The sequence below is a fragment of the Henckelia pumila genome, chromosome 3 (genome assembly GCF_033568475.1).
Source record: "Henckelia pumila isolate YLH828 chromosome 3, ASM3356847v2, whole genome shotgun sequence".
NCBI classification, from domain to species: Eukaryota; Viridiplantae; Streptophyta; class Magnoliopsida; order Lamiales; family Gesneriaceae; genus Henckelia; species Henckelia pumila.
In genome coordinates, this window is record NC_133122.1 from 175,274,586 (window position 1) to 175,285,100 (window position 10,515).

At 40.0% G+C, this 10,515-nt stretch overlaps 1 protein-coding gene across 1 annotated transcript; it reads left to right on the plus strand.

Moving 5' to 3' along the window:
* The first annotated feature begins 435 nt into the window (after nucleotides 1–435).
* LOC140890006 (uncharacterized) lies at nucleotides 436–3,750 on the plus strand. Its single transcript, XM_073297754.1, has 5 exons — nucleotides 436–1,500; nucleotides 1,613–1,711; nucleotides 1,753–2,520; nucleotides 2,600–3,060; nucleotides 3,135–3,750. The coding sequence occupies exons 1-4, from the start codon at nucleotides 579–581 to the stop codon at nucleotides 2,746–2,748; spliced, it is 1,938 nt and encodes a 645-aa protein (XP_073153855.1). The 5' UTR covers nucleotides 436–578; the 3' UTR covers nucleotides 2,749–3,060; nucleotides 3,135–3,750.
* Nucleotides 3,751–10,515: the final 6,765 nt, after the last annotated feature.

Genomic DNA, 10,515 nt, shown 5'->3' on the forward strand with positions numbered 1-10,515 from the left:
ATATCACATTTATCCCATACTTCTAGACATCGTTTGGTTTTAGTGATAAGATAACTAATACATAAATAAGTAATATAATGTAATTAAAAATAAAAAAAATTTAATATATTATTTGATTTGATTTGATGTATAGATTATAGTTTATTTGATTTAATTGATATAAAATTAGTAATTAATAAATAGATAAATAATATGACGAAAATAATGCGAGATTGAATGAGATAAGTTATACATAGATTAATAATACACCAAACCAAACCATGCGAGTATCATTTGTCTCACCAATTATCTAAAATACTTTAAAATATATGTCACACAAATAAAATTAAGACATTTGTTACAGACACATACAAGGATTTTCTTGGATGAAACAGTTTGTAAGAACTTGTAAATGGATTTATTTATACAAGATGAAAACAAAACGGATGGGCCAGCCTTGCTAGATTTGGGCCAAAAAGTCCAAACGAGAAGAGCATTAAATTAAATTTCCTTAAAAACAATAATTAATTAATTATCTGCAGAGAGTGAGTGAGCAGAGGAAGGCGAGAAAGGGAGAGGGAGAGGGGTGGTGGCAAATCATGTCAAGTCCCTCACAATCTGTAGAGAAGCAACAGATCCATGGATCCGGCGTCGTATTTGAGGACCCTCTTCCCCTAGACCTAACCCCAATTCATATCGAGCCACCATTCAATCCTGACCTATACCCCGCCGACGGTGAAGATGGAGGAGAAGAAGAGCAAGAACAGCAGAATGAGCCGCCTATTGCTGGCCCTTCTGTTGTCCGTCGCGTGTCACGCTTCAACTACCGGAAGCTTCGGCGAGCACGGCTTCAGCGAAAGGATGGTAAGACCGACCTGAGAGACCCGCTGGTCGATGGGCAAAAGTTAGAAACTTTGAAGGTAAAATTTAATCCCATTCCCTTCATGCCAGTAAAGATTCTTGATTTCTCCAAGCGCGAGAAGCTTTTGAGGAAGCTTGGCCTGTGGGATTTTGTACACATTGACTTTGATAGGAATATAAGGGCGGACTTGATTGGGCAGTTGGTTGTTACTTATGAACCCAAATGTCAGTGTGCTCACATCGATAATTTTCGCATTAATTTCAATAGGTGTAACTATGCTGATGCGTTCAAGCTGCCTCGTTTTCCAACTGCTCGAAAACAAAGGGGCATTGGTGTGGAGGAAGCTGAGGTGTTGGATGCTGAGGATGTGTCTGAGGATTCGATAGGGTTCATTTTGGAGTTTGTGTCGAACTGGGTTCTTTTGCACGAAGACACGTGGATGACACCGTCGAAGGTTACGAATTGGTTGAAGTTGATAAAGGAAGGGCGCCCTGACATGGTGGATTGGGCTGGGTTGATAAGATTCATGGTGGAAAATGAGTTAAGGCAGGGGGTTCAGTTGAGGGATTGCTACTATGCATCGCATATCCAATACTTGCTGAAGTATCAGCGTGAATCGCTGTTCACAATGGAGGAGGATCTGGGCCGAAAAGCTGGAGGTGGAAGCAGAGACTAAGGAAGAAGAAAAAGAAATCAATGAGGAGCACGTGATGGCCGGTAGTGCAATGGTGGATGATCAGGGAGAGAACAGTTGTGTTGTGGAGGCACCAGGTATTGAACTCACCCTTGGGAAAGATGGTGAGAAGGAAGATAATATGCAGGATGTTGAGATGACAGATATTGAGAAATGCAAGGTGGATGGTGATGGTGGTGATGATGTAAATGATCATGACGATGATGAAGTTCGGGAGGAACTGGGCAAGGAGCAGGGACAGTGGCTTTTGCACGGGAAGAACAATCTGGGAGAGCATTTCTACAACCTTGTAGCGTAAAAGATGGTCAAAGCTTTGCCAACCTTGAGGATGGGAAAGATGATGAGTTAGAGGAGACTGAAGCGGATGGCAGTGATGTTTTTCCTGCTGTTAATGATCTTGATGGTGAAGGGCTCACGTGTAATTTTCTTCAAGCCATGGAAGCAAACCAGGTTGCCTTTAATTCACAGGAGCGGCTTCATGACCCTTCTTCGGTGGATACTAGGGATGATATGCTGTGCATGGATCCTAGCGCATCTTTCTTTAACCCCTCAGGTAAAAGGGTTATTGAACATGGCACTGGTATCGACCACCATTCACACAATGATAGCAACAAGAGATTGAGGATCAATGAGTCTTGGAACCATAAACCTCGAGATTTTAACACCTGCATGGAAGAAGTTCGGCAACTGGTGGCAAAATCTGGGATTTTGTTCGAGGAGAGGAAACAGGCACTGGAACAGGCGAATATGAATCAACAGATCTTGCTCAACGAGTTGCAGAAACGGGACTCCCTAATAGAGCGTTTGCACAAGAGTAGAATGGAAGAGATGCAAAAGAAAGATGGGTTGATCTATCGGTTGGAGGAGAATGTCATGGACGGTTACCGCAAGGCTTTGAAAGAAACCCAAAGCGCATTTGCAGAGTACAGGCAGAGGGCTCAACTTACTGAAGAACCGACCTTACCGACCCCCGGCTCGGGCGTAGGTATGGACCGTCCCCTGCTCTTACCACCTTGTTTTTCCCTCTTCTTTTGTCTTTGTTGACCTCTGTTATGTTTGTGCAGAGAGAAGAGTCATGGACGCTGCTATTCGCAGAGCCGTTGAGAGGAAGAAAGCAGCTGTCCAATCAGGGGGGAAGTCCGAGGGCAGATCGGCCGAAACAAAGACGCCATCGCCCCGAGTTGAAGCAACTCCCTGGCCGTCTGGATCATAGTCTCGGGACCAAAAAAGGCGTACTCCACTCAGCCCCCGCCCTGAGGTGGTGGAGCTGGACTCGGGGAAATCCATTGCTCCCGAAGTAATGCCGATACTTCAGGTCAGGGCAGAGAGGCCTCAGACGCCCGTGGGCCGGTGCATGTCCAACTTTACGGATATGTATCGGGACGAGCTGCGGATTGTGGGGGTAGGCCCCACCCCTCTGGCCGGCTCGGTTCTCCGAGATATGCTCTCCCTAGCTGACGCGGAATATGTGAAGAACCTCGGGTGGCATGAACTCGTCCAACGGTCCAACACTGCTGCTGTCGAGGTAACTGACGTGCTTAGCTAATTCTGCCCTACTTTGTTTCTTTTATTGCTCATCCTATCTTTGTTTTACCTTAGGCTGCCGCCCTTAATGCTGAGGTATCCAGCCGAGCTTCTCTCGCAAGGAAGCAATCTTTTCGGGACTGCAAGAACTATGAAACCACTATTGCCGAATTGGAGAAAAACCTGGAAGATTTGAAGCTTTCATTTGAGAAGGAGAAGGCCAACTCCCGAGCCCGGAAGGAGGACATGAGGATGGGCTTTCAAGCCGAACTATTGAAGCTGCAGAATGAGCTTCGAGTGGCCGAGCTACATTTGGAAGCCTCCCAAGGGGAACTCAAGGGAGCGCAGGAGCAGCTCAGTGAGGCTACTCAGGAGCTGGAGGGGGCCTGAGCCGAACTGGCCAAGAGAGCAGAGGGCTTCAAGGAGGCTTTCCTGAAGTCGGATGAGTTCCTGGACATAGTCGCTGACAAAGCATATGACTACCTCATCATAGGTTTCAAGGGATGTACTGAGCAGTTCCAGGCAGCTGGCTATCCTCCTAAAGGAACCCCCCCTGATTTTATAGATGTAGATAAATACGCTTTGTCTCTGTGTGGGGGTGCAAACAATTAATTTTCCTTATCCGTACTAATGTTGTCTGGATAATTATTCTGTTTCTCGTCATTTTGTTACCGTTTGTCCCACATTTGGATCCGAGCTTAGTTCTAAGGTCAGCTTTGCAACTCAAAAATTTCACCAAACACACTTTGTTTGAGCTGAGATATAGTCAGCTCAATGACATAAAATATACGAATATTGTGATATGAGCTGTGTCGGTGAGGTGAGCTTAATATAACTTGCTCAATTTGTTAACACCTGGATCTGAGCTAAACCCATAAGACCAACTTAAAATAACATGTAAACATTTTTAACTGCATATGAATTGAGCCCGTGAGTCTAGCTAAAAATAACATGGAATTTTGTTGACTACGGTCCCGTTTGCTTTTCGTAAATTTTTTAAAAAATAAGTGATTTTTTAAGTTGGCTTTTAACAATACTTTTTAAATTAAAAGCTGAAATAATTATGTTTGGATAAATATATTGAAAGCACTTTTTTAAAGTATAGTTTTAAAAAAAACATTTGAAAAGCTATAAATATAGGCTTTTAAAAAAACACTTATTTTGGCTTAAATAAGTGCTTTTAAAAGAACTTAAAATTTATCCAAACGCATTTGAGTTAATTAAAACACTTTTTTTTTTTAAAAAAAAAAAGCATTTTTTTTAATTGTCTACTAAAACCAAACGGGCTCTACATTTGAGCTGAGTCCGCATGGCAAGCTCAAAATAGAATGAAATTTTGTTAACATCTAAATCCGAGCTTAACACATAAGGTTAGCTTAAAATAACCTGTAAATTTTGTTTACGCTTGAAGTTGAGTTGAATACGTAAGGTCACTCAAGATAACCTGTAAAAATGTTAACACTTGGAACTAAGCTTAACCCTTAGGTTAGCTCAACATAACATGTAAAAATGTGTTAATACCTGAATCTCGAGATCAGGGTAGACCTGGCCAAGGGACGGGTTAGGCTCGGAACCGGCCCGTGGTCAACCGGCCGGTTAATCGAGTCAACGGGCTTGACCCGGAATTGGTCCCAGTTTTCCTTTTCGAAAACCACCTACCTGGTGGGTTGGACCAGTCGGGTTGGACACGCATACAAATCCAACGGCCACGATCAAGTTATCATTGGATCTATCAACGGCCACGAAATCGTTGTAACTAGGGGTGTTCATCGGTCGGTTCAGTTTTAATTCGTCCAAATTCGGTTCGAATTTTCAATTTATGAAAAATGTAATCCGAAGTCAAACCGTTTTACTTCGGTTCGATTTTATACTATAATATACCTGTGTATACGGTTCGGTTTGGTCGATTTGATCAATAATACATAACACAATAAAATGTAGAGGTGTTCATCGGCCGGTTCGATTCTGTTTTTGTTTTTTTTGGTTTTAGTTTTATAAATATATAATCCGATATACAAACCATTTTTCTTCGATTCGGTTCGGTTTTCTATCAAAACGATTCGATTATTTCGGTCGATTATTTTGGTTTCGATACGATTATTAAAATTAAAATATAAATATATTGTAAAATATAATATGTTATCTTTTTAAATGATTTTTTAGTAAAATTTTTAAAAATAAAGTTTAAATGAATTACATAAACAAAAAAAAAAATCAACTAAAAATTACATTAAACAACAATCAATTAATCAACTATGAATTAGAAAAACAACAATGAATTACATAAACAACAATCAACTAAGAATTATTCAAAGGATTATTCATCATTGACGTTTTTCGGAGTACCAAAAGCAAGCATGACATCATTATGAACATAAAGTCCCAAGGTATGGATCCTTTTGTCGACGGATGCTCCTATTACACTCGTAGTCTCTGAAGGATGAGAACCAACTATGTAGCATCTACATCGAGAATTCAAGTATTGTATACGTCATTAGTCCGATCCTTTGTAGGAACTACCCGTAATAACGAACTTGAAAAATGGATCTGTTTATCATAAAGAGATTCGTCGTTCCTGACCCTGCTTCACCTTAATTGTTATTTGAACAAGTCAAAGTTCTGTCTTGGTCCGAGTGGGGATAGAATTTCTCTTCTGCTAAAAGAAGTTTTAAAATACATATATGATGATGTCGAAATTTTACCTCGGGTTCGGTCTGGTAAATTGGATCCTCCAAATCCTTTATGAAACAGGTCGGGTCGGATATCACCTAGTTCTGCATAAACAACAACTAGGTCAAGGGGCGCCGAAAGTATTTTCGGCGTGACCCCTCTGATGCCTAAGTCAGTGTCTTGAAGGCAGAGGGTATGATTAATGCGAAAACTGAGAGATATGGGTGCGTGAATATAAGAGTAAGAGAGAATGATGATGAATAGTGAGTAATGAATAATGAATAATGAATAATGAATAATCACAACCATAAAAGTACCTGTATTTATAGGGGAAAAATAGTAAGTTACCTAGTCGAATTATAAAATGTCATGGACTAGGACTCTTCATTCATTGGTCCCTTTGTAAGCTTATCTCTATCTCGTGAATATTTGAAAAGATCCAGGTTTATCTCATATATATCAGGGTCCTACTTGAACTCGAAAAAAATACTTGCGACCCATTAGAAACAGCCTAGATCGACCCACAATGACCAGCCCTGGTCAAAGTCCAACATAGCCCAAACTGGGCTGGACCTTGACATGTTGGGCCATATTGGGTAGACCCATTATAAACGGGCTCGGGTTGAAATATTTTCTTGGGGTAACAATAGTACCTCCCGAACTGGTCTAAAATAAGAATGAGTTTAGACCAAGAATGTAGACCGGACCCCGAACTACATGTGCCTCCTTGGACAGCCCAGATTTGAATTCGCGTGATGTGTTTTCAACGAACGGTCTAGATAAAAGTCTGATTAGAACATAGCTCAAATAAAGAGCAAGAGATGACAACCTGATGAAACCGAGCTCAAATAAAGAGCTGTAGATAACAATTGATGTTGCCGAGCGGATCGGACTTTTAAGATAACCACGAGTTGCGTGGGATTACATGATGCCGAGCTTGGTCGGGCTTTGGAGAATACCACTTACGTGGATTTATGATGCCACTGATGTGGATTTTTTGATGCCATTAATGTGGGCTTTTGATGCCGGACCTGCCCGGGCTTTGTATTCCACTGATGTGGGCCACTGATGTGGACTTTGAATGTCGGACCTGCCCGGGCTTTTAGTTCCACTGATGTGGTCCTTGAGTGCCAGACCTGCCTGGGCTTTTGAGTTCCACTGATGTGGTCCTTGAATGCCAGACCTGCCTGGGCTTTTAGTTCCACTGATGTGGTCCTTGAGTGCCAGACCTGCCTGGGCTTTTAGTTCCACTGATGTGGTCCTTGAATGCCAGACCTGCTTGGGATTTTAGTTCCACTGATGTGGTCCTTGACTGCCAGACCTGCCTGGGCTTTTAGTTTCACTGATGTGGTCCTTGAATGCCAGACCTGCCTGGGCTTTTAGTTCCACTGATGTGGTCCTTGAATGCCAGACCTGCCTGGGCTTTTAGTTCCACTGATGTGGTCCTTGAGTGCCAGACCTGCCTGGGATTTTAGTTCCACTGATGTGGTCCTTGAATGCCAGACCTGCCTGGGCTTTTAGTTCCACTGATGTGGTCCTTGAATGCCAGACCTTCCTGGGCTTTTAGTTCCACTAATATGGTCCTTGAATGCCAGACCTGCCTGGGCTTTTTAAAGTGTTGAACCATAAATTGGGCCTTATTGCTAGATTGCATGCCCGATATGATATAATTGGGCCTTACTGCGAGATTGCATGCCCGATGTGATATAATCGGGCCTTACTGCGAGATTGCATGCCCGATGTGATATAATTGGGCCTTATAGCGAGATGGCATGCCCGATGTGATATAATTGGGCCTTACAGCGAGATTGCATGCCCGATAAATAAATCCTGGAGGGGCTTACTGCTAGATTGCATGCCCAAGATTGATATATGTATGACTTGGAGATTCGTATCCCGTGATCTGCAATCCTCTATGAATTAGATAAAAATCTCATCATTATTAAACATTGTAAAATAAACACTTATCTGTTGTAGGGATGTGTGTAGGGATGAGTTGCTGCAAACAAATATTATGAGATGGGATTGAAATATTATCAAGAAATTAATATTATATCACCATATTTATCAAGATGATGACATGCACAGATTCGATGTATGCGAATATGGCAGCTTATATTTGGCCGTATATGCCATGATAAGAACCTATTCATCTGTGGAGCTATTATGAATAGAAGACAAGCAACATAGATCGAATAAATCCATAGCAAGCAATATGAACATGTAGTATGCTCAAATAAAAGTGTGTTGGCCAAAAGCAAGAGAATGAATGAGTCCGGTCAACTTCACAGAACAATTTAAAATACGCATATAAACCATCACTAAAGTCCATAAATATGCAAATCCTTGAAATAGCTCCAATCAACTGATAAAATATAGATATAATTGATCAATCCGTCAAAGGGACATTGGCCTCGGCAAATACATTCTTGAAGATATTAAATTCTAATTTCCAATGAGATCAATTACCGATTGCCCATATTAAATTCTAATTCCCAATGAGATCGGTGATCCAAAGTCGTGAAGTAAAAGTCCAAAAATCATTATTGCACAATCACAATTCCTTGGCCGTTTGAATGATTTTTTTTTTTATTTTTCCACCTTTTTTCAACGGTAGAGATCATATAATCATGGGAATAAATGTCGTTCCCACAGACGGCGCCAATTGATGATGTCAAAATTTTACCTCGGGTTCGGTCTGGTAAATTGGATCCTCCAAATCCTTTATGAAATAGGTCGGGTCGGATATTACCTAGTTCTGCATAAACAACAACTAGGTCAAGGGGCGCCGAAAGTATTTTCAGCGTGACCCCTCCGATGCCTAAGTCAGTATCTTGAAGGCAGAGGGTATGATTAATGCGAAAACTGAGAGATATGGGTGCGTGAATATAAAAGTAAGAGAGAATGATGATGAATAGTGAGTAATGAATAATGAATAATGAATAATGAATAATGAATAATCACAACCATAACAATACTTGTATTTATAGGGGAAAAATAGTAAGTTACCTAGTCGAATTATAAAATGTCATGGACTAGGACTCTTCATTCATTGGTTCCTTTGTAAGCTTATCTCTATCTCGTGAATATTTGAAAAGATCCAGGCTTATCTCATATATATCAGAGTCCTACTTGAACTCGAAAAGAATACTTGCGACCCATTAGAAATAGCCTAGATCGACCCATAATGATCAGCCCTGGTCAAAGTCCAACATAGCCCAAACTGGGCTGGACCTTGACATGTTGGGCCATATCGGGTAGACCCATTATAAACAGGCTCGGGTTGAAATATTTTCTCGGGGTAACAATATACATATAGTATGTATATGCACTAGACTCATAGTGGCTAGTGGCTCGTTACTTCAATTGAGATAATGAAAAAGCATTTCACTTTTTAGTTGGAACTTTAGGTGGTTCTCGAAAAAAGATAACGAAAAAAATTATCCCTAGAGTCGAGACTAAAAGGAATGTATAAACCAATGCTTCCATAGATTCGATCCTGGTTTAGGGTTTAGGGTCACTAAATATCATCTCATAACATATATAATATAAATACAAATATAAATAAAATTAATGAAATTTTAGTTTTTCGGTCGGTTTAGTTTTGACATATATAATCCAAAACTGAAACAAATAAACTTCGGTTTTAAGATTTATATTTGAATTATAAAATATGGTTACCGGTTCGGTTCAGTGTTTGATTTTTTTGGTTTGGATTTTTTCGGTTTCAAATACCTCTTTCAATTTTTTTTACACAATTTTCTCTCATTCTCACAATTCTCAATTCTTTCTAGTTTCTTGATTATCAAAAATATCAAGTCTCGCTTATTAGTTTATAGTCAATTTTTGATTTATTTTCATAATTACTCAAATTTCATATTTTTCAAATTCATATTTATACAAATATCCGGATCCAGAATAAGTAATAGGAGTGACAAAGGAAAAACAAAAGAGCATCATGTCACCTGAGGTCAAGTATCCTCAATTCAATGTCGATGGCTTTGATTTTGAATATTCCGATGAGAAAATTCAAGAACTTCGAAAATAGGCTCAACCAAGACAACAAGTTCAACAACTACATCATCATTCAAGTCAAGTATGAACAATCCGGCAGCCTTTCAAAGACAAACTCGAGTGGTGCTTCGCCCAACATCCGATATTTTCACATTTCAAAAAGGTGACGCATCCCTTCGGTGATTTGCAATCCAAATGCAAATATTGATCGAAATGTTACAAATTTCAACAAAGATGTGGTTATGGAACTTTGACGCGAAATGTTGAGAAAAATCATCCGATGAAAATTGATATTGATCGTACTTAAACTCGAATTCCGGCATTCTTTTTGTAATATGTCTTAGTAAATTTTGATTGATTCTTACGCAAAAATTTACTAATATTTTTGACAAATAGAGACATGACCTCATTGTTGATATGTTCTGCTGTCTTTTTGTTTGAGGCCTCCTCGACCGATGGTCATGCAATAGTCGTAGTCAATGCTTTGGTTGGGTGAGAAGTTGAGACCTCTTGTTCTGTCCTTATTCCAAGCTACTGCGAAATTTACGCTCGCAAGCGCACGATTGTCAAGTTTTAAAAAAATGATGAATAGAGTATCGATCCCACGAGGAGTAATGCAAAAATTATTTAGTGCTTGTAATTAAAATAGTCCTAATTTTATTTAGAAAATTAATAATTGAGAGATTTGCAGAAAAATTAAATTAGCAATGAATTTTAGTTAGCAGAACACAATTTTCAGAAATTATCAATGAGAGAAAAAGGTTTAGAGGTT